Source organism: Xiphophorus maculatus, chromosome 15 (assembly GCF_002775205.1).
Source record: "Xiphophorus maculatus strain JP 163 A chromosome 15, X_maculatus-5.0-male, whole genome shotgun sequence".
In the NCBI taxonomy this organism is placed as follows: domain Eukaryota; kingdom Metazoa; phylum Chordata; class Actinopteri; order Cyprinodontiformes; family Poeciliidae; genus Xiphophorus; species Xiphophorus maculatus.
Genome location: NC_036457.1, coordinates 974,868 through 997,975, shown reverse-complemented (window position 1 = coordinate 997,975; position 23,108 = coordinate 974,868). Strand labels below are relative to the sequence as shown.

The window sequence follows — 23,108 nt, the reverse complement described above, 5'->3', positions numbered from 1 at the left end:
GCAATAAGATCACTTTAGCAATCTATAAATCAATAACTTGCATCCCTATTTCTAACTATAAATTTATACACATTTTAAAAATGGTCATTTTGGGCCGTAGCCTTGGAAAAAGGCAAGAACTGGTTTTGCATTTTAAAAGGAAGTATTTTATTAAATGTACAAAGAAATGTCCCTGAACAGTGATGGCATCAATATTTCTGAAACATTTCGTCTTCAAAGTGCACAGAATACTTTGAACTGAAACCAAGTAGAGAAATTTTATGTTGAACATTTTTCATAAACTTAACTGTTCAGTAAGCTGAACTCACTAAAAATGCCTGAAAGCTGAATGAAAGAACAAAACATTCAGTAAAGCAGGCTGGAATATAAATAAAATTCATCTGAACTTTCAAAAAACACAGTTCTCTACCTGATTAACTTCTTTACACACAAAGCTAAAGCCTTAAACATAGAACAGCTTTGCATATAAAAACATTCAGCAGAATCCTTTAAAGAGTGATAAACTCCAGACTCTTCATGCGACGAAGTTGTAAATAAGGAAGGTCGGCGTGTTGCAGTATTTAGTGGCAAACAACTTCCCGTCCGGTGTCGGATCAGAAAAGGCGATTTCCTCCTTGGTCAGGTAACTCCCGAACATGAATATGCTCCTAGAAAAGAAATTAGGTGTTTTGTATAATAGTAATGCAAACGCATTCTCAAAGATCACCAAACTTTCAATTCTAAGGATTATTTAACTCTGGAACTGGGAGACATTAAATATCCAACAAATAAAATGAATTAAGTCCCTATAAACAAAAATGTCCTTTGAGAATGACAATTTCTGAAGGAGGCAAAAAAAGGGAAACTTAAGACAGTCATCCAAAGAGAGAGAAAGGAGAAAAACAATAAATCATGCAGATGAAAGTAATGAAGCATATTTAATTTATCATGAGATTAATTGATTTATTGCAACAGGCCTAGAAATAAATAGAAATTAGTGGATTTGTTTGTTAAATTTGTGTTTTATTTTCAGATCAACCAGATCAATACGGTGTGTGAGACATTTCCAAACATAAGCTTAGTCAGATTTTAATACCGTCTTATGATAGTATTCTACATCAGGGCAAGGTTAATTAAAAACAGTAATAAATTATATAATAGTGGATTGAAACTGTCACTTGTTAATTTGTATTATTTTAATTCCAAAGAGCTGCTGAAAAAGTTTTAATATTACCTTAAAAATGCTAGGAAAGTGCTTAAATGTGGGAAAAGAGACGTCTCACCTCACTGTGTCCAGCATACGGGTTGCGATGGCCTGCCGCCTCGCCAGGCTGAAGACCCAGATCCGGCTGATGCCACACAGCGCTTGTTCCGGGACGGTGGAGCAACACCAGGCTCTGTGGCGATCCATGAAGTCGTCCTTCCTCATGTCCTTGTTTTGATCTGGCTGTTCCAGAACCCTGTAGGCCTGAGAGAAAATAGGATAACTGGCATAAAACAACTGGTACCAGCAGCAGGAACAAGTTCATTAAAAATCACCTGGAATTTGTGTTTACCTAGAAATATTAACAAGAGTCTGAAAGTGACTATGCTGCAACTTTTTAATGTATCAGTCACTTTTGAGTTTTAAAATGCAAATGGTAATAAAAAATACATTTGTAAAGCATTTTCACAAAGAGTAACACTGACAGTGCAATGAATAATTTTAAACTAACGTTTTTCTATCTGGTTGTAATAAAAGCTATTCTGAAAAATGGTATACATTTTTTTTATGTTTTGTTAGGGCTGGGCGATGTATGATGCTGTAGATTTTCTTTTTAAAAAGTAAATTTGCAACAAAAATCCCTCAAATTTAGAGTTTAGAAAAGTGGACATTTGAGTTCAAAAACTCAAAATATTGCAAGAAAAACTCAAATTGTGAGATTATCCTCAGAAATTTCTAGAAAAAGTATATATATATATATATATATATATATATATATATATATTTTAAATCGACTCTTTCAACCCAAATACCTACCCTCCTTCCAACCCTTTAGATTCTTTTTACTTCTGACAAATGCAGTCAATGCATAACAAATCAAACCCCTAACCTGTACCTGTCTTATGGGTTCAGCCACCAGGCATCCCACCACCAGCCTGTCTGTGTTGATGAACAGGAAGGTTTTAGCCTGAGTTGGTCGGCTTAGAGTCACTTGCTGGAACCCCAACTCGTTGTCCGCTATGCGACGCACTTCTTCAGCCTGAAACAAAATCGGTATTAAACACAAGCATTTAAATTCAAACCAGACATCTCTGCTGAGAGGTTCTGCACCTTTTTCACTGCATATTTTGGATCGTCAGGTAAAACCAGGATGATTTTACCGTCCCAGAACTCGGCCACCACCCGCTCCTTCTTCCAACCCTGGAGAAAAAAAATGAAGCACAAGTTCAGATTAAATAAACTTAAACCACACAATTAATCAATCTGTGAAAAAAAAATCAATTTAATCAAATAACCATTGACTATTAACATTCTAAACTAGGGGTGGGCACTTATTGCAGTTTCTTTTATTGTGAAAATTTCCTATAAGAATTTTGATTTATAGTTGTCTTGATAAGTTTCCATTAGTAATAAAATCATTAGTTTTTTCTGTTTTCTCCACTGTTTAGAATCAGTAAATTTGAAAATATGACTAGTTACTGTGTGCAGTTTTTATGTGTTGTCCTGAAGAAGCTAATTTAAAATGGTAACATTAATCAGGAGCAGTATTTGAGTTTATGAATGCTAAACATCCTGAAGAAGCTGTAATGAGTAGAACTGAATCACAATATTTTGTAGTACTATTGTGATAACAATAAAAAAATGGTGAAAAACTAATTTCATGTCACCCACCCCCATTTTAAACTCTTTTTTTTTTAACCCTTTTGTATCTCAGTTGCTTCTCCTGTCGGTAAAGAAAGAAGACAAAGGAAATCTCACCACGTATTTGATGGAGTCCAGGAACCGCTGGTGGAACTGGGTGTGCTGGAAATTGTCCTCTGGGTTGTCAGCGCTGTAAACCATCCCACAGGAGCTGCAGGTCGTTGCTCCAAACTGCTTCTGTCCAGCATCCTGACGAAAACGATTCATAAAACTCGTCAGGTTTATACGAGTAAACGGCCTTCAAATCTGACAAAATGGGTGTCAAACTTGCTGCTATCATTTGACCTATGGAAACAAGTTTCCATAGGTCAAATTATCATCAATATCTGCAAAGCAAATGTAGCATAAAAGAAACATTTTGCTGCACAAAATTTCAATCCCAATACCAACCCTCCTCCTGATCTCGTATCCGAGTTGCTTGACACCAAATTTGTTTAATTTTGTAAACGTAAGCAGGATGGGAGGATGGTTGACGTCTGATGACCTCTGGAGATTTTTTTTAACATCTCTTTAAAATGGTAGCAGCACAAATAAAATATTTTACTGCACAAACGTGTGGCACCAATTTTGTTAGATTTGGGTCATTTTGGGGGGAAGGTGCAACTGAACTTTTAACCTCTAAAATTTCATTAATATCTTTAAACACAAGCAGCAAAAACAAAATGTTCACAAAACCCAAATTTGCTTGATTTTGTAAATGTAAGAAGGAGGGGAGGACAGTCGACATCTGACGACCTCTGGAAACTTTTAAAAATAATAAACAAGATATTTTTTGCTGCACAGATATTTAGCACTTATTTTGTTACATTTAGGTAATGTGGGGTGGTTGGTTGACCTTTTTACCACTAATCTTGAATGAGACGTAAAGGTTTATGTGTGAATTATGAACCAAATCAATGTTCAGACACATAAAAACAGAAAAAGAAGTTAAACATACGATGATGAGCTGGTCGCTGTCCAGCTTCTCCTTCTTCCTGCGAGTTTGTCGCTCTTTAGCTGCGGATGATGGCGGCTGCAGTGAAGCTCCTGAGGAGGCGGACGGCGTGCTGCAGGACACCGGGGAACGCAGAGCTGCACTCAACCTGAAACCATCGGTAAAAATTCAAAATATATACGAGTCTGTGAGAGTTTTACATGCTTTGTAGGGCTGGAACGATTAATCGTTATTAATTGAAATAATAGTCAAATGTACAAAAAATATTTACATTTTGAATTTAAGACAAAAAAAATATATAAAAAAACTTTGAATATAAGTTCTGCCCAGAACTCCTCAAGTGGAACAGATTAGCTACACTTGCTTCCAATTCTCCAAATAAAATCCCCAATTAAGGACATTTTTATCTCCAATTATTGATTATTGATCCAAAAAATTATCAATAAGTCACACTGTATTGATGTTAAACCAAGCAGAAGGAGCTGTGCTTTTCACAAACCAGAATTTTCTTTAGCTGCAGATGCATCCTTTGCTACAAAAGATCAAATATGTGCTAAAGGAATGCTTTGTTATTGCATTTTAAGAAATAAAATGTTTATTTTCCCATTTAAAAAAAAAGAACCAAGTTGTTTATGTGCATCTTTTAATGCATTTCTAATATTGTATAATAAGGTTTGAAAAAAATCTGCAGAATTTACCAATTTTTTAATGTGATTAATCGCCACAATAATTGATCCATCAAGTTATTCTGATGATTAGTCAAAAACTAGTTTCAGGGTTTTACATCTCTGGGTGATTCAGTTTCTCTACCAGGTATTAAAAATCTTTTATATTGCAACTAATTTATCGGACTCAAAATGGCCGCCCAGCTACTGATCATTTTCCTTGTTTAATCAAGACTTAGACTTAGACCGACTTTATTGTCATTTTGCATGCACAGGGTGTATACAGAACGAAATTTCGTTGCATACGGCTCAGGACAATGTTTGAGGTTCCAATGTTGTGAGTAGGCCTGTTGCGATAAACGATAAATCAATTAATCGTACGATAAATTAAAACTATCGAAGTCATTGTAATTATCGGCATTATCGTCTCTTCCGGCCTTTTCCTCTTTCTGTTAATGACACTGAATGAAAAAAGGCTCAGCTCCGGTGCTCTACACTGACCCCCCCTTCCTCATTTCCTTAGTGTAAAGCCCAGCGCAGACTACGATCTTAGAGCTGTCGGCCGATTGTCGGCCCATTTCCAAAACCTGACAGACCACACATTAGCCGACAGAAATCCTAGGTATAACGGTTCCATTGGGTTCGTTCCTGCCATGTGGTGTCCAACAATGGGCACAAAATAATGGCTACAAGTCCAGTGAACTAATTTTAAAACCAGGCATTAATCAATGCTTTACTACAATCTACCTGCAATGCATGTGGCTAGTGTCAGCGTAAAGTCCTGACTGAATGAAAATCATTAGAACCTGTTTACGTCACGTTAACGAAGAACAGCTGAAAAGTTACCGGGTTTATCAACTGGGGTAGCAATTTAGCTCCAACTCCTCCTCTTGTCATTTCTATAGTCTTTGCATGTTGAATAAACATTAATGTTTCCACATATCTCCAATGTCCGCTGGACTTCGGGTTGCGCCGTCAGCTGTTTGGGATTCCCCTCCTTAATTTCCCCTCGGAAAGCGCAAACGAGAATCCACGCTTTCTGATTGGCTACCTGTCACATTCAACAGGCTGCGTTAAAAACCCTGATTTGAAGCGGCAACACGATCTACCGTAACACACTACATACTGCAGGATGATCGGTTATGAAATCGTAAGCGACAATCTTAGAAAGACCAACATTCTAAGATTGTTGTACGGGGAAAAATAGGAGCAGAAAATCATGTAGTGTGAATTATTGCATCAGGTAGTCGATGTGCCCATCTTCTCTATTTAAATCTAATTATTACTGAAGGGCAACATAATATACAGACTTCATAATCTGCACTCTTTTGGTTGAATGCAGTATTTATTTCCACTTTGGCTTTATGTTGTTTAGTTTTTTTTTTCCAGTGAGTTTTTTTGTTAATGGAGACTGAGAATCCATTTTATTTTTGGTTGTTTATCAGCTCAAGTGTTAAGTGTTCTTTTGAAAATAAAGTGTATCTATCTTTGGCAGGAAATCGCATGGATTATTATATCATTTTCATTAAATCAGTGTAAAAAGGTCTTCAAACAATATTATCGTTTATCGCAATAATTTTTGAGACAATTAATCGTTCAGCAAAATTTGCTATCGTGACAGGCCTAGCTGTGAGGTTACTGCAGAATAAAATAAAATACAGTATAAAATATGAATATAAAATATAAAGTGCAGGACTGACAGTAAAATGGAAGTTATTTGGCTCTGTATATGTGCAAGGTATGAAGTGGAGACCAGATTTTAAGTACAGTCCAGTTAAGAGTTCAGCAGTCTGATGGCAAGTGGGAAAAAGCTGTTTCAGAACCTGGTGGACCTGCACCGGATGCTGCAGAACCTCTTTCCAGAGGGCAGCAGGGAGAACAGTCCATGGTGGGGGTGTGAGGGGTCACTGATGATGTTTCAGCCTCGGGACACGCAGCGCTGGGATGAAATGTCCTGGATGGAGGGAAGGGGGGCCCCGATGATCCTCTCTGCTGTCCCCACCACTCTCCTCACGTTCTTCCAGTCGGAGGCGCTGCAGCCTCCACACCACACAGAGAGGCAGCTGGTCAGAATGCTCTCTATGGTGCTTCTGTAGAACGTCTTGAGGATGGGCGGGGGCAGGTGTGCTCTTCTCATTCTCCGCAGGAAATACAAGCGTTTCTGTGCATCTTGACCAGAGACGTGGTGTTCCCAGTCCAGGTGAGGTCGTTAGTGATGTGCACCCCCAGGAATTTGGTGCTGCTGACCACCTCCACAGCCGAGCTGTTGATGAGCAGTGGAGCGTGGCTGGGCCGGTTCTTCCTGAAGTCGACGATCATCTCCTTCGTCTTGTCAACGTTCAGGATCAGGCTGTTGTCTCTGCACCAGTCCACCAGCTGCTCCACCTCCTGTCTGTAGTCCAGGTCGTTGTCGTCTCTGATGAGGCCCACCACCGTTGTGTCGTCCGCGAACTTCACGATGTGGTTGGTGGCGAACCTGGGGACGCAGTCGTGTGTCATCAGAGTGAACAGCAGAGGGCTCAGGACGCAGCCCTGAGGGGAGCCTGTGCTGAGGGTGATGACATCGGAGGTGTGTTGTCCGATCCGGACTGACTGAGGTCTGTCGGTGAGGAAGTCTAGCAGCCAGTTTCGCAGGGGGGTGCTGAAGCCCAGGTGTCCCAGTTTTCCTGCCAGATGCTGTGGGATGATTGTGTTGAACGCTGAGCTGAAGTCCAGGAACAACATCCGCACATGAGTGTTCTTCTCCTCCAGGTGAGCCAGGCTCAGGTGTAGGGCGGAGGAGATGGCGTCCTCAGTGGAGCGGTTTCGGCGGTAGGCAAACTGGAACGGGTCGAATGTGGGGGGGGGGAGTCTGGAGACTTGACTGAGCATTTAGATTAGCATGTTAAACAGTTGCGGCTAGCATGCTAAAGAGATCTGAATTGATCTAGTTTTAAGAAGGTCAACTGGTTTAACAGAAAAACCCAAAATATTTGGATTAATTTCATGTTACATCAAACAATACTTATATTTAAAATGTCGCACCTTTTTGACAAAGAATCAAATATGGGGTACATGGCTCCAGAAGCTGTGGAAAGGAGAAAAAGATATGAAATGGGGAAATATAGATGAAGAACAATGTATAAATATAGAATTAGTTGTTCTGACTGACACAGATGGATTAATAAACTGTTTATACTGCAGGAACAAACCTTTGGAGGACGCTTTGGTGGGGTTTATGTCGCCTTGGTCAAAGGTCGGCTCAGAGCCTCCATCTGCCATCAAGTCATCCTGGAAAAGAAAAAAAAATATTTAAAGTTAAAATACTTACAACATGTAAAGCCAATTTAATTCACAATAATCCAGAGAACTTGTGATGAGCCTACCAGACTGCTGATGGACAATGTTGCAGATTTTGGACTTGGAGTTCTGGAAAGAACAATCTTCAGCCGTTTTGTAATTCCATGCGTTTCCACCAACAATTTGGGGGAACTGAGGGAGAAAAATTTACATCCGACTCATTTTATACAGCACTTTTTAAGATCTGAACACACACAGAAATGCCATGTTGTTATTTCAAAGCTCTTAATTTTTTGTGAAATATCCAAATCTTGGTTCAAATCTCATCAGAACCAGAACTTTCTTCGTTGTCAGCCGCTCTTTAGTTTAATATTTCACACATATAAGATGTAGATGTTTCGTAGACGGACGTAATTTGGCATTTAAAACAGATAGTAAGAATGAAACCTGAGAATTTTACAGCTGATTTGTTTGGAAAACAGCAGGTAAAATTTTGCCAAAAGTGAAATAAATCACCAAAAGTTTCATAAAAAGAAAAATAAACTTTTGACAAAGAATGACTTAGGCCTTTTTTTTTTTCTTTTTTTTGGAAGGTGATATGAAATAATATAGTCGCTGCATCATTATTAGATTTTTGCTTTTTAAAAAGTGAGAATGGGGGGAAAGGTTGGGAAAAAATTTAATATTTCTTTTCTCAATCTGAAAAATTTCACAAATTAAATTTTACACTTTTAAGTACTATTGAGGAAGCATTTAAAACACAGAATATTGAAACTTCACAGGCTTAAAACTCTTTAAGCTCAAGATTAAAAACACATTTTTGTAAGAATTGAAATATAAAAACATTTACATTAGTTTTATAAATAGTTCTGGCCTCCTACCTGGATGGACGGGGAGTTTTTTCCTCCTCATCGACGACGTCCATCCAGTCAGTTGGATCAAACTTTGTCCTCTGCTTAGTTCTGTCTTGGTTCTCCTCCACATTTATTTGCTGTACAGAACAAAACAAAAATAAGCCCCCAATATCTCACATTAAATCGTTTATTTCCTGTAATGTTGTACACCAATCAGGGCTGCAACTAACGGATAATAAAAAAGGCACATCCTGCAGATTTCATTTAACCACTTGAGTGTTTTATTAAATATTAGAAATACATTAAAAGATGCAAATAAGAAAAATGTTTTGATTCCTTTCATAAATAAGACAAGCATTTTATTGCCTAAAATGCAACAACATGGGATTCTTTTAGTGAAAACTTGACGATTTGCAGCTAAAAAAAAAACTTCCAAACATGCAAAAAACTCAACATAAACCTGATCTGTTAAGTTTATTAACCGATTAATAATTGGGTAGCAAAAGGTGCAAAGTGGCAGATTTATTTTTTTTTAAATAAAAAATAAACTCTGTGAAGTTCAAACTTAAGACTTAAGAACATATTTACAAGCAAAGATTTTTGTCTTAAAAATGTATATAGATTTTTTTTGTACAATTCTGGCTGAATTACTGAAATAAATGTTTTTCTTTCAGTAAATTGTCATTTGAGGTTGTATACTCCAGTTAGCAATCAATTGATGACTAAATTAATTGACATTTCAATTATCAATTAATCATTTTCTGCCCTAATACTAAAGTCTTAAATAATAACCTTAGTTGGTGGTTTAATCACAATACATCCAGAAAAAACACTAAACCACACACTAATATCTTTTATTGTAGTTTTAAAAAGCCAGATGTCTGGTAAAGCCACCAACAATAATAATAATAATAATAATCTGTTTTAAATCAACAAACAGGACAGCAGGTGTGAAGAGTCATCTTCAGAAGTGATGCACAAACCTTTTCTGGTTCTTGCTGTTGTTGGACGACCTTTTCATCCTGCTGCATTGGCGTCTCCTTGTTCTGCTGCGGTTCAGGGCGGCTCTTAGTTTGGACTGGAGCGGGCCTGGTCGACGACCTTGGAGCCGACTTTTTGTACATGGACGTCGGCTTCTTTCCTGTACCAAAGAAAGCGGCTCCGACGAAGATCTTCGGCTTCGGTTTCAGGCTGCCAAAAGAAATGGTGATCGCCTTCTTCGCCTCTGCCGGTTTGTTGTTTGGAGGTTCGCTGCTGCTGCTGGATGTCAGATTAGCTGCAGCACTGCTAAATAAAACAATAGTTAAAGGTTAATATGTTATTGTGATTAACAATAGAACAGTTGCTTTGAGACCATTTTCAAGTAATATAATACAAGAACTGATTCTCATAAATCAATGAACTTTAAATTCCAATAAACTTTTCACACTGGACCTGGAAGAAGATTTAAATATTCAAAATAAATAAATAAAACAGAAACAACTAATAAAATTAATTGTGAAGTCTCTATAAATTAAATTCTTCAAAAAAAGAGAGAGCAAGTTGAGACCAAAGCAGCAGACTGGAGACTTTTATTATCCAGTTTTCAGAAAGAGAGAAAATAAATAAATCATGCAAATGGAAGTTACTGAACTCGTTTTAATTTGTTATGCAAATCATTGATTTAAAAAATCAGAAACAAACCTTGTGTTGCATCTGGTCAGCTGAATTTTCTTTACAGGTGATTGAGAACTTCTGGTTTCCTTCTTCGCTCTCTTACTGGATCCCACGGATGATTTTCTGGGTTTGTTGCTTCTTTTTGCAGCTTTCTTCATTTTCTCATCTGTTTTTTTGTCAGCTTGAGGAGGAGAAGGCAAGGCAGACAGACGGAAAGGAAGAGATTCCTTCACTGCCTTCCTCTCAAGCGGGGTGAGATAAACGCTCTTCTGCTTGCCGTAGAAGGAACTCGTCACCACCGAAGGCTTCGCTGGGGAATTACGGAACGATCTGCGCGGAGAGCCTACAGAAAGGAGTCAAAAAAGAAGATTTGTTGTTTCCAGTAAGCAAAACCTTTAGGGCAAAAAAGAAATGTATCAGGTGTGTCGTACCTGCTGGCTTACGTGGCGACTCCTGTCCGCCATGCTGCAACCCGGTTGGTGAAAGCAGCCGCTCTGTTGGCTGCTTTCTCCTCTTCACCGGAGACATTTTCTCCTCCTTGGTTGGGTGGCTGATGTTTGAATAAAACGTCAGATTAGAAAAAAACAATAGTCTAAACACTCAACATAAAACTGAAAATAAAATTTTTCAGAGTTCGTACATTTAAAAACATCCAAAATCCAAACATTTTCAAGGCAAACTTGAGATAAAAACAAAACAAACTAACTACAGAAGACAGTTTCAGTTCATTATTATATTAGTAATTACTCTTATCAATAATGTCTTGCATTAGCATTCTGCAGCAAGGACAAGGTAAACAAAAACATTTTATGTTTTAAAAATTCTCACACAAACCCTAAACATGGAACAAATCACAAATTTAACAAAAAAATCCTACAATTTCAAAAATGTATTAAACATAAGACAACCTTTATTTCACAGATCAATAAGTTTTTGAGCTATTAGGAGTAATAGATATTCGTTACAATCCAAGCTAATTGTGTTAAGACTCAAATTAAATGTTTAAACAAAGTTTACAAAGAAAGTCACAAAAACAATCTAAAAAATGTTTTTGCTAACTTCAGAAATAATTTTGATAATTCTAACTGGCCTGAAACAAGAAAGGTTTAGTCTGATTTAACTTCAGACAGTGAGAAAAAAATATGTCTGTCTTTTTATTAGGTGGATGAAAACATCTAATTTCAACTGCAAATAATTTAGGCTACTATTAAACATCTGATTGCACTGTGTTACAAAACTGTGAAGTTTCAAGGACTTGATTCAGAAATCAAAACACTTTCCAGACCTAGAAAACACCTAATTGAAATTTTCGGGGGTTTTCAGAACCCACATAAACTCTGTTTCCACAACAATTTAAAGGATAATCATGAGGTGTGTACACCTTACCTTTCAGGGTCCATGGAGGACAGCCTTCGCTTCCTGGTTGAAGTTATCATGTTCAAAGTTTACCTGCACATAACGACAGGAGATTGAGGTTTTTACAAGAATAATCCTCTCCGAAAAACAAAAATCTGCTAAACTTCAGTCATAGTTTGTTTTACAAAATAACAAACAGGAATATTAGTGTCAGAGACAGGTTGAACAACCATCCCCTTATGAATTATAACTAGGATCGAATAAAGAAAAGCAGCTTTATATTCCTCTTCCTGTATATTAGGCTAAAATAGCTTATTATTAGCTTGAGGCTGATTTAGCAGCAGACGACGGACGTAAACGCGCGTTTGGCGGGATGATTAGCGTATGAAACAATAAATCAGTCTACTGCCTTCGTCATTCTTTTACAGCCAAATGTAACCGTCTGTTCTCGTATTTTCAGGAACATAAACCATATTTTAGCATTAAAAGCATACTAGCCCCGACTGTTATTGACTTTGATCATTAAACATGCGATTTTAAAGACAGAATCAAATCTACAAACAATTACAGTTCACACAAGATAAAACGCTTAATTCGTCTTACCGAACAAGCTTCTTCTAGCCTACATAAAATGATAAATGTCGAAATTAAGGCAGCGAAAAAATAAGAAAATCTACGAAACTGGCGCTTCAGCTGCTCAGTCCTCGCGCGCTTCTCCTATGTGTTTTTGAAGAGCGCGCGCCAGCCTAAAAATAGTGGCGCAACAACGGAACCGGAAACACTACGTCAGTGAAAAACTTGGAGAATGCCCTTCAAAATAAAGATTTTTCAGCTAAAATCTGAATATAAACCCAAATACTGAGCAGCATCAATATTTTTTTCTAGGATTCTGGTCAGATTAAATTAATAAATAGCAATCCGGGCTGACAAAAGGTATTTAAATCAACGGATTGAATAGGCTAGCAAAGCTAAAAATATTGAACCTAATTTATTTATAAAGCACACAAAGAAGCAAATGGTTGTATAAAGTACATTAAGCGAAAAAGTAAAAGCACTTATTAGGATATATAATGTTAGACCATGCTACAAGCTTTTTACATAAATATAAGCTACTAGCTTGTCGCTGATAGCTGTTTCTACAAATATTCCTCTCATTTTGAGTCGATTAAAGAGTTTTTTTATATTGTTGGCTGTCAAATTAATAGGAAAAACTTACCTAAGATCACGATGAAACGTCCTGAACTTTTGCTCTCGAGCTTTCTAAACACAAAGAGAAATCCGGGCTATTTCAAGATTTCAGTTTTTATTGGAAAAAACTTTATTTTGAAAGAGTAAACCGTGCTTGCTTCCTGCCTTTGCATTGCAACTTTAAGCCAACCACTAACAACTTCCGGGTCAGTCCGTACATGAGTAAAGTGACACTAGCAACGAACAGTGAACTCACAAGTTTTCCCCTTTATTTGTAGTTAATTCACCAACTAAGTTTGTCATATTAATATATTATCCGTATGTTTTAAAATGGTGCTTTACTTCACAAGTGCCGGTGAGTGCAGCTTCATCATCATCAGCGCTGTTAGTTTGTATCCTGATTAGCTTCATACATTAGTAATTTATCAATTGTTTTTTGTTCTTTATGCATTTGTTCGGTTATTTCTGTTTCACTCAATCAGCTGTCATATTTTTTGTTGTTGTTTTTTTCATATAGTGGTGGACCCTCCATTCACGATCTACATGGGAAAAGATAAATATGAAAGTAAGCTTGAATTCTCACAACTTTATGCTTAAATTGCTTCTTTTTATCTTTAACTTGAGCCGTTCCTTTCCGCAGATGAGGATCTCATTAAATATGGTTGGCCCGAAGACATCTGGTAAGTCTTTAATATTTGTTTCCTATTGAGTTTAGTCTCTTAAAATCAGTTTTATCCCAAAGAGAAATTATTACTTTTTTCGTAACTCATATCATCCTAGTAAAATACAATTAAGAATCTGAAGCACTACTTTAAAATTTATGTTGACAGATGGTCTTCTGCAAAATTGTTAAAGAAAATACATGTGATAAAACACTTTAAAAAAATTTTTTTTACATTTTTCAAAGTCACTGAAAGTGAAAAACAAATGTAAATAAAGAAAACTTAAATTTGACTTTTTTCAGGAAAATTCTACAAAATCTTCTTTTTATGGTAATAAAAAAGGAAATGAGGGATTTAAATAATGTTGCCTCAATCCATCTTTGAACAGAAAGCAAGAAATAAAATTATATGGTTTTTGAGCTTTATGTAAAGTAAATGGAATGAAAAAGTCAAATCACTGATTAAATTTTTATTAAATGATTTATATTTAGTTTCAACACTTTAGGTGCAGTATGTTATCCATTATCTTTTATGCTTTAATCTGTAAAAACATTTCACAATGACTTTTCTTTTTCCCCCCCAAATGCAGGTTTCATGTTGACAAACTCTCTTCAGCTCATGTTTATCTAAGAATGCCGAAGGTAAAGAGTCACCTGAGGAAACCTGCAACCGATTTAACCTCATTTTCCTCATTAAAATGTTGCTTTTGCTTGTATTTTCAGTTTGAAACTGGGATTAGTTATTTGCTTTGGGTTGGTTGATGTGTTTTGTCTCATTTGTAGGGTAAAACCATACATGATATTCCTCCAGAGGTGCTGGTAGACTGCGCACAGCTGGTGAAGAACAACAGCATCCAGGGTAATCCTGCAGTTTTACAGTAAATGCATTGTCTGTGTCTGACATATGAAGGATGATTGTGTTTATCACCTTCAGGCTGTAAGATGAACAACATCAACGTGGTTTACACGGCGTGGGCCAACCTGAAGAAAACAGGAGACATGGATGTTGGACAAATCGGCTTTCACAAACAGAAAGAGGTCAGTTGTCTAAATATTTCCTTGAAAGTTGAAGTTAAAGTCTGTCTGTACTTCCTGTTACCAACAGCTTGATGTTTCTCGCAGGTGAAGATTGTTGGTGTGGAGAAGAAGATCAATGAAATCGTAAATCGTCTGGAGAAGACAAAAGAAGAGCGCTTTCCGGATCTGGCAGCAGAGAAGGAAGCGAGGGATCAGGAGGAGAGAAATGAGAAGAAAGCTCAACTCCAGGAGCAGAAAAGGAGGGAGAAAGAAGAGCAGAAGAAGAAAAAAGAAATGGAAGAGCTCAGGTGGGCCAAAGTATTTCTTTTGTTGTTGTAACCTATATATAGAGTGGTGCATAAATGTGACTTTGAAGGAACACAAAAAAAAAATTGCAAGTATTTTTAACGTAGTTTCTAATGCTAATACAGTTAAAATAAGACGAAACTAACTCATAAGTAACTTCTCAGCAAGATATAGAAACTTGTTTTAAGTCAGTAATTCCTTAATTCAGATGAAGAAGAACTAGCAGATTTTTTTCACTTATAACATGGAAAAATATTGTGTTATAAGTGAAATAATCGGTGAATGAAACTAGAGCTTTTTCATCTCTATTAAGGAATCATTTACCTAAAACAAGCTCCTATTTCTTTCTGAAAAGTTACTTGTAAGCTAGTTTGGTTTTATTTCAGGTTTACTAAGATATTTGCAGTAGAAACTAGACCAAAATCACTTTGTAAGATTTTGTGTTTTAACAGTGAAATAATGGTTTTAATTTTTTTTTTTACAGACAAATATCTGAAGTTTGCTGTGCATTTCCATTCCACTCCAAATAAAATCCACTGTTCAATCTAAACTTGCAGCTAATGATTATTTTAGTAATTGATTAGTCAATCAATTATTCTGTCAATTGATCTGGTAAAAAAAACATGTTTTTTTTTATTCATGGCTTTTTTCATACCGTATTAGAAATACATCAAAAGATGCAAATAAACAAATTATACAAATCTTTTTTAAATAAGAGAATGAACATTTATTTCCTAAAACGCTATTATATAGGATTACGTTTGTGTACATTTGATTATGCAAAATGTATATATTTTCTGTACAGTTTTTAAAGTTTTACTGCTCTGAGTATGTTATTCTTTCAGTAATTCACCTTTTCTGAGTCTGTATAATCCAGTTAGTAATTAATCAATTACTAAATTGGTTGACGATTTTTTCAATAATTGATTAATCCGATTAATCATTATAAATTAAACTTTGCTTTTTATTTTCCAGGAATTACACATCACTGATGAAGAGTGAAAACATGAAAACTAACGAGGTAAGAATTGAAAATGACTCAAATTTTTCCCAATAATAAACTTTTGCTGTAAAGCAGAAGATATTTCAGTTAGAAAACTATTTTATGCCTACAGAATATGTATTTTTTACTTCTCTGCAGGATGGCTATGACTCGGACGACTTCATGTGACGCCTGAAAATATGACGGGAAGCTCCCCTGCTGCCTTCGCTTTACAGACTTTGAATGAACGAAAATAAAAAAATAAACAAGTTCATTCTGCGTTAGAACACTCGGAGCAGAAATGACTCAGTTCTCACGACTCAGGAGCCGTTTTCAGACTTAAGGGACAACGGGAGTCATCTGGGGTGGAGAAAACCCAGACAGCAGATTCAGTTTTTACAGCTATACTAATGATGGCGTCTTTGCTTTCAGTCACTCACTCCTACAACATTTTGTTGGAGCTGCTCTTGCTTCCTTTCTCAATATGCCAATTTTGTCTGCATGTCAGATTTTAATAAACAGAATTCGTTGTATAAATTGAAAAGCTATTTCTTGGTCATTTCATTGTAGAGTATTCTGTTAGTCAAAAGAAAATTTATTCTGAAGTAAAAGATTTACTGATGGACTAATTTATCTCTCCAAATGAAAAACATCTGTCCATCAGCTCATATGGTAGATCGCTGGCTTAGCCAGAACCTCCTCCTTACGCCAGGCCCTCCCTGCACAGCACCTTCACTCCTGTTTGCCTCCTCAGTTGGGCCCCATCAGGAGTCGACCCTGGGGGTTTTACAGAGAGCTGGATGTGCATGCATTATCTGACAGGAAAAAAGCATAAATAGGTATTAAAAATTAAGTATGTATATTGTTTTAATTAATAACAGAATCGTTACACTGGATTTATGTCACTTTTTTCACCCAGCAATCAAAGGATTCACAGGTGAGCATAAGCAACATAAACTATTCACTGCTGCTCTGAAGCAATACCACATAGCAGTAGTATTCATTATGAAATAATGTAGGATATTATAATTTTTACTTACTTTGCTCTAACATTGGAATGCTGTAGCATTAACATGCGAGAGGTAGCGGGATCGATGGCCGCATCGTCCAGCTTTTCGGGGTTTTTTGTCTTTATGTTTCCGTTTAACTGAATTTAGATTGGTATTCGTTGTTTTTTTATCCGTAACTGTTAAAAAATACTTTACAGCTAGTTGTGTAGTTTTGCTGTGGAACATAACGTCAATCACATTCCCACGTTGGTAGGGAGAATAACATAGAGAACATTTGTCAGTGCTAAATACTCAGTGACTAATTTCTTGCGCTTTTCATTAATTAAAATTAGTCAAAGTAGTACACCCGTCAGTAATTCCTTCAAATCAACATAAACTCGTCAAGACAGACGTCATGAGTCTGACGGAAACATCTAATATCAGTGTTTCCACAGTTCCGCTGTGGGGGATTAGCTCAAATGGTAGAGCGCTCGCTTAGCATGCGAGAGGTAGCGGGATCGATGCCCGCATCCTCCAGCTTTTCGGGTTTTTGTTTTTTAAAATTCCATTCAACTGCATTTAGATTTTTATTCATTGTTTTGTCAAATTAAATTTTGTTAAAACTTAACAGCTAACTAATTTCTTTGACCTTTTATGACTGAAAATGTATCAAAGTAGTACTCTACACTGGACAGTAAGCCCTACAAAATGGTTATAACAGAAAAAAGGCAGATCAGTGTATCCGCAGTGCATCATGGGGGATTAGCTCAAATGGTAGAGCGCTCGCTTAGCATGCGAGAGGTAGCGGGATCGATGCCCGCATCCTCCAAGCTTTTTAACTTATGATAGGTGTTTGCTTGTCGAGGTTCAACTGGAGTTATGGGCTTTTTGTTTTTAATTTCCCATTCAACTGCATTTAGATTGTTATTCGTTGTTTTGTTAAATTCGGACCTGTTAAAAATCACTTAACAGCTAGTTTTGCTGTGGAACCTAACGTCAATCACATTCCTACATTGGCAGGGAGAACACGAAGCTTCCAGAGAACAACATAGGTTGGTCATAAATACTCAGTGACTAATTTCTCTGACTTCTTATCATTGAAAATGTATCAAAGTAGCACTCTACACTCGACACTATTCCCTACAAAACAACATGAAATCATCAATAAACGCGTCATGGTACGACGGAAAAAAACTCACATCAGTGATCTCGTCGGGCATCACGGGGGATTAGCTCAAATGGTAGAGCGCTCGCTTAGCATGCGAGAGGTAGCGGGATCGATGCCCGCATCCTCCAGCTTTTCGGGTTTTTGTTTTTTAAAATTCCATTCAACTGCATTTAGATTTTTATTCATTGTTTTGTCAAATTAAATTTTGTTAAAACTTAACAGCTAACTAATTTCTTTGACCTTTTATGACTGAAAATGTATCAAAGTAGTACTCTACACTGGACAGTAAGCCCTACAAAATGGTTATAACAGAAAAAAGGCAGATCAGTGTATCCGCAGTGCATCATGGGGGATTAGCTCAAATGGTAGAGCGCTCGCTTAGCATGCGAGAGGTAGCGGGATCGATGCCCGCATCCTCCAAGCTTTTTAACTTATGATAGGTGTTTGCTTGTCGAGGTTCAACTGGAGTTATGGGCTTTTTGTTTTTAATTTCCCATTCAACTGCATTTAGATTGTTATTCGTTGTTTTGTTAAATTCGGACCTGTTAAAAATCACTTAACAGCTAGTTTTGCTGTGGAACCTAACGTCAATCACATTCCTACATTGGCAGGGAGAACACGAAGCTTCCAGAGAACAACATAGGTTGGTCATAAATACTCAGTGACTAATTTCTCTGACTTCTTATCATTGAAAATGTATCAAAGTAGCACTCTACACTCGACACTATTCCCTACAAAACAACATGAAATCATCAATAAACGCGTCATGGTACGACGGAAAAAAACTCACATCAGTGATCTCGTCGGGCATCACGGGGGATTAGCTCAAATGGTAGAGCGCTCGCTTAGCATGCGAGAGGTAGCGGGATCGATGCCCGCATCCTCCAGCTTTTCGGGTTTTTGTTTTTTAAAATTCCATTCAACTGCATTTAGATTTTTATTCATTGTTTTGTCAAATTAAATTTTGTTAAAACTTAACAGCTAACTAATTTCTTTGACCTTTTATGACTGAAAATGTATCAAAGTAGTACTCTACACTGGACAGTAAGCCCTACAAAATGGTTATAACAGAAAAAAGGCAGATCAGTGTATCCGCAGTGCATCATGGGGGATTAGCTCAAATGGTAGAGCGCTCGCTTAGCATGCGAGAGGTAGCGGGATCGATGCCCGCATCCTCCAAGCTTTTTAACTTATGATAGGTGTTTGCTTGTCGAGGTTCAACTGGAGTTATGGGCTTTTTGTTTTTAATTTCCCATTCAACTGCATTTAGATTGTTATTCGTTGTTTTGTTAAATTCGGACCTGTTAAAAATCACTTAACAGCTAGTTTTGCTGTGGAACCTAACGTCAATCACATTCCTACATTGGCAGGGAGAACACGAAGCTTCCAGAGAACAACATAGGTTGGTCATAAATACTCAGTGACTAATTTCTCTGACTTCTTATCATTGAAAATGTATCAAAGTAGCACTCTACACTCGACACTATTCCCTACAAAACAACATGAAATCATCAATAAACGCGTCATGGTACGACGGAAAAAAACTCACATCAGTGATCTCGTCGGGCATCACGGGGGATTAGCTCAAATGGTAGAGCGCTCGCTTAGCATGCGAGAGGTAGCGGGATCGATGCCCGCATCCTCCAAACTTTTTAACTTATGATGTGTTATTTGCATGCCTAGGCTCAACTTAAGTTATGCGCTTTACCTGTAATCAAACAATGCACAACAGAATATTATAGGTAATACGACTGAAAAGCATAAGATTAGACGATGCGGGCATGCTAAGCGAGCGCTCTACTGTTTGAGCTAATCCCCCATAATGCTCTGCGGAAACACTGACGTTAGTTGTTTCCGTCAGACTCATGACGCGCGTATCGACGAGTTTATGTTGATTTGAAGGAATTACTGACGAGTGTGGAGTAGTGCCACTACTTTGACTAATTTTAATTACTGAAAAGTCCAAAAAATTAGTCACTGAGTATTTAGCACAGACAAATGTTCTCAATGTTCTTCTCCCAGCGAGCGATCTACCATTTCAGCTAATCCCCCATAATAAATTAAAAAGTTTGGAGGATGCGGGCATCGATCCCGCTACCTCTCGCATGCTAAGCGAGCGCTCTACCATTTGAGCTAATCCCCCGTGATGCCCGACGAGATCACTGATGTGAGTTTTTTTCCGTCGTACCATGACGCGTTTATTGATGATTTCATGTTGTTTTGTAGGGAATAGTGTCGAGTGTAGAGTGCTACTTTGATACATTTTCAATGATAAGAAGTCAGAGAAATTAGTCACTGAGTATTTATGACCAACCTATGTTGTTCTCTGGAAGCTTCGTATTCTCCCTACCAATGTAGGAATGTGATTGACGTTAGGTTCCACAGGAAAGCCAGCTGTTAAGTGATTTTTAACAGGTCCGAATTTAACAAAACAACGAATAACAATCTAAATACAGTTGAATGGGAAGTTAAAAACAAAAAGCCCATAACTTCAGTTGAACCTAGACAAGCAAAAAACCTATCATAAGTTAAAAAGCTTGGAGGATGCGGGCATCGATCCCGCTACCTCTCGCATGCTAAGCGAGCGCTCTACCATTTGAGCTAATCCCCCATGATACTCAACGAGATCACTGATGTCAGTTTTTTTCCGTCGTACCATGACGCGTTTATTGATTTCATGTTGTAGGGAATAGTGTGAGTGTAGAGTAGGGGTTGAACCAATTAGTCGACTAGTCGACTCAAGGACGTCTCGCGAGTTTTTACATTTCATGTCGACTAGTCGCAGTCATGTGATTCCCGGTGGTGACAGCCTGTGCTGATCTGACAGCACAGTATACGTCACAAGACACAAGAAAAATAAGTTAATACATTAGTTTAAATGATATGTAGATGGATGCATATTTGTGGTTTTACAGTGTTTTTAAAAGGAGATGGAGTTGCAGCTGCAGTCCACTACAAAACACAAGCCGTCTAAAACTCGCCCCCTTCCCGCTAAGGATGTCACTTAGCCGGCTCGCGAGTGTCTTTGTCACGACGATCTAACTAATACATTATGATGTTATGTTGCTGATTAAATAAAAGCCTGTAGTTGGTAATGACAGTGTATACTTGTCTGACATATATATAGCCGTGAGTTCGTGCTAAGAATGACACTTCGTGCTTAGAAGTGTCATCGGATCAGCTGTCAGAGTGTATGACACTCTGACAGCAGATCTGACAGAACACTGGCTACAAAATGGCGTCTTCAAAACAGATCGAGGACAAAACCCGCATCTTGTCAAACAGGTAGAAATTACTGGGTCCTTGTATGACAATGTGCTCTTAGCGAACTCTTAGCGAAGAGAATACTGACAGCGAGTGAACTTTATTTACCCCCCTCGCCCCCGTGCCACCTCTTTTTATTGTTTTTACATGCCATCTAAAAGATGTGCGTTTCCTTTTGAATGTTGGTTTCCCAGCAACTTATTATTTATCATAAACTATCCCGATGTTTTGTTGTTTCACTTGTTGCTGTTCTGTGTAAATGCCGTATTTTTCCGTGAAAACGGGTAATAAAGCCTGTACGTTACTCCAAAGCTTTGCGTCTTGCGTTGCTATGACGTCACAACGACTAGTCAACTCGACATCGACTCGACTTTTATCATGTTGACGTTGACTAGAAAATATCTTAAATCGTTCAATCTGCTGAGTCAGCAGAGCTTCCTGCCGCGCATCGGGCGGAGGAGAAGCAGGTGGTTTCGTTGAATTCAGCTGTAACCAAACGGGATCCGTTCATAACAAGTTTGGCTTGTGATGTTCCAAAAGCTCCATGTAGTCAGTGTGATCATTTAACTCCTATAGTAACTATCCAGAGATCATCAGCAGCAGCCGGTGTTTAGAAAAAAAAAGTCAGACCCGACTTTGTGCAACAAACTTTTCCCCGCTGCTCACGAGAAGAATCTCCATAATAGACTTAGTAAAAGCAGGATAAGGGGAGAGTGTGTGTGTGTGTGTGTGGGGGGGGGGGGGGGGGTCAATATTTGCCGTGAAAGTAGCTAATAAAGCCTCCAAGTAGTTGTGAAGGGTTTTTGCGCTTACGTCACTATGACGTCACCGCGACTAGTCGACATCGACTCGACTATTATCATGATGTAGTCGACCTTAAAAAATATGTAGTCGTTCAACCCCTAGTGTAGAGTGCTACTTTGATACATTTTCAATCGTAAAAAGTCAGAGAAATTAGTCACTGAGTATTTATGACCAACCTATGTTGTTCTCTGGAAGCTTCGTATTCTCACTACCAATGTGGGAATGTGATTGACGTTAGGTTCCACAGGAAAGCCAGCTGTTAAGTGATTTTCAACGGGTCTGAACTTAACAAAACAATGAATAACAAACTAAATGCAATTGAATGGAAAATTAAAAACAAAAAAGCCCATAACTCCAGTTGAACCTCGACAAGCAAACACCTATCATAAGTTAAAAAGCTTGGAGGATGCGGGCATCGATCCCGCTACCTCTCGCATGCTAAGCGAGCGCTCTACCATTTGAGCTAATCCCCCATGATGCACTGCGGAAATACTGATGTTCATCATTTCCGTCATACTTTTGACGCGTGTGTTGAGTTCATGTTTTGTTGGGATTACTGTCGATTTTAGAATACTACTTTGATAAATTTACCGACGTAATGATCCTAGCTCTTCGTCGTCGACGGAGTTAAAATGTCCAGAAGGCAGAACATAATCATACGAAAGTAAGCCATCAGCTCGGGATGTGATTGGCCCACTGGGACATTAAGCGCGCACCGATTGGCTGGTTGGGGCTTACTTTGGTATTATATTGGCATGCAGTAGTCGCAAGCGAGAGGTAGCGGGATCGATGCTCGCATCCTCCGATTTTATGTCTTTCACTCGTATTACCTTTAATATTTTGTTGTGCATTTGAGCTAACCCCAAGTTGAAAATATCAAATAACGGTAACGGAACCACAACAATAGTGGACTGTTTGAAATGTTCACATTTGCGTAAATATGGTGACACATTTTGAATTTCACATGGTTCGTTTCAAAGAGCAAAGAAATGTCTTCCGATTTTATGCTAAACATTACAAAATCAAACACACATCCTTTGAGCTGGATTCGAACCAGCGACCCAAGAATGACCTCCTACAGTCCTCCGCTCTACCAACTGA

General features: G+C 37.8%; 2 protein-coding genes and 10 non-coding genes across 14 annotated transcripts; 8 read left to right on the top strand and 4 right to left on the bottom strand.

Moving 5' to 3' along the window:
- Positions 1–130: 130 nt before the first annotated feature.
- Positions 131–12,889, bottom strand: esco2 (establishment of sister chromatid cohesion N-acetyltransferase 2). Of its 3 annotated transcripts, none has more exons than XM_023347322.1 (15): positions 12,845–12,889; positions 11,659–11,721; positions 10,704–10,822; positions 10,300–10,615; positions 9,600–9,903; positions 8,644–8,753; positions 7,849–7,954; positions 7,675–7,753; positions 7,508–7,550; positions 3,822–3,966; positions 2,942–3,073; positions 2,294–2,383; positions 2,079–2,222; positions 1,263–1,447; positions 131–647 (listed from the first exon to the last, which is right to left on the bottom strand). In XM_023347322.1, the coding sequence occupies exons 2-15, from the start codon at positions 11,706–11,708 to the stop codon at positions 515–517; spliced, it is 1,956 nt and encodes a 651-aa protein (XP_023203090.1). In that variant the 5' UTR covers positions 11,709–11,721; positions 12,845–12,889; the 3' UTR covers positions 131–514. The 3 variants fall into 3 exon arrangements, with proteins under 3 accessions (XP_023203090.1, XP_023203089.1, XP_023203091.1); XM_023347321.1 differs by lacking the exon at positions 12,845–12,889 and adding an exon at positions 12,232–12,335; XM_023347323.1 differs by lacking the exon at positions 12,845–12,889 and adding an exon at positions 12,232–12,335 and having other exon boundaries at positions 9,600–9,900.
- Positions 12,890–13,009: 120 nt separating this feature from the next.
- On the top strand, positions 13,010–16,326 carry ccdc25 (coiled-coil domain containing 25). Its single transcript, XM_005816871.3, has 9 exons — positions 13,010–13,171; positions 13,334–13,381; positions 13,457–13,496; positions 14,068–14,119; positions 14,261–14,336; positions 14,412–14,515; positions 14,600–14,802; positions 15,776–15,821; positions 15,942–16,326. Exons 1-9 carry the CDS (start codon positions 13,147–13,149, stop codon positions 15,969–15,971), a joined length of 624 nt encoding a protein of 207 aa, XP_005816928.1. The 5' UTR covers positions 13,010–13,146; the 3' UTR covers positions 15,972–16,326.
- A 909-nt stretch (positions 16,327–17,235) lies between these two features.
- trnaa-agc lies at positions 17,236–17,308 on the top strand. Its single transcript has one exon. It is a non-coding gene; the product is annotated as a tRNA-Ala (tRNA).
- A 219-nt stretch (positions 17,309–17,527) lies between these two features.
- trnaa-agc lies at positions 17,528–17,600 on the top strand. The gene has a single exon. It is a non-coding gene; the product is annotated as a tRNA-Ala (tRNA).
- Positions 17,601–17,994: 394 nt separating this feature from the next.
- trnaa-agc lies at positions 17,995–18,067 on the top strand. Its single transcript has one exon. It is a non-coding gene; the product is annotated as a tRNA-Ala (tRNA).
- A 219-nt stretch (positions 18,068–18,286) lies between these two features.
- trnaa-agc lies at positions 18,287–18,359 on the top strand. Its single transcript has one exon. It is a non-coding gene; the product is annotated as a tRNA-Ala (tRNA).
- A 394-nt stretch (positions 18,360–18,753) lies between these two features.
- trnaa-agc lies at positions 18,754–18,826 on the top strand. Its single transcript has one exon. It is a non-coding gene; the product is annotated as a tRNA-Ala (tRNA).
- A 219-nt stretch (positions 18,827–19,045) lies between these two features.
- trnaa-agc lies at positions 19,046–19,118 on the top strand. Its single transcript has one exon. It is a non-coding gene; the product is annotated as a tRNA-Ala (tRNA).
- Positions 19,119–19,512: 394 nt separating this feature from the next.
- trnaa-agc lies at positions 19,513–19,585 on the top strand. The gene has a single exon. It is a non-coding gene; the product is annotated as a tRNA-Ala (tRNA).
- Positions 19,586–20,009: 424 nt separating this feature from the next.
- On the bottom strand, positions 20,010–20,082 carry trnaa-agc. Its single transcript has one exon. It is a non-coding gene; the product is annotated as a tRNA-Ala (tRNA).
- A 395-nt stretch (positions 20,083–20,477) lies between these two features.
- On the bottom strand, positions 20,478–20,550 carry trnaa-agc. Its single transcript has one exon. It is a non-coding gene; the product is annotated as a tRNA-Ala (tRNA).
- A 1,857-nt stretch (positions 20,551–22,407) lies between these two features.
- trnaa-agc lies at positions 22,408–22,480 on the bottom strand. The gene has a single exon. It is a non-coding gene; the product is annotated as a tRNA-Ala (tRNA).
- Between the last annotated feature and the right edge of the window lie 628 nt (positions 22,481–23,108).

What these genes read in the sequence shown, in the direction of transcription:
- ccdc25 (XM_005816871.3), top strand. Translation starts at nt 13,147, where the DNA reads ATGGTGCTTTACTTCACAAGTGCCG. An exon ending in TTTATCTAAGAATGCCGAAG is followed by an intron (nt 14,120 to 14,260) that starts GTAAAGAGTCAC and finishes TCTCATTTGTAG; the next exon opens with GGTAAAACCATACATGATAT. An exon ending in AAAACATGAAAACTAACGAG is followed by an intron (nt 15,822 to 15,941) that starts GTAAGAATTGAA and finishes ACTTCTCTGCAG; the next exon opens with GATGGCTATGACTCGGACGA.
- esco2 (XM_023347322.1), bottom strand. Translation starts at nt 11,708, where the DNA reads ATGATAACTTCAACCAGGAAGCGAAGGCTGTCCTCCATGGACCCTGAA. An exon ending in AACAGCAAGAACCAGAAAAG is followed by an intron (nt 8,754 to 9,599) that starts GTTTGTGCATCA and finishes TGTTCTGTACAG; the next exon opens with CAAATAAATGTGGAGGAGAA. An exon ending in CATTGTCCATCAGCAGTCTG is followed by an intron (nt 7,754 to 7,848) that starts GTAGGCTCATCA and finishes TTTCTTTTCCAG; the next exon opens with GATGACTTGATGGCAGATGG.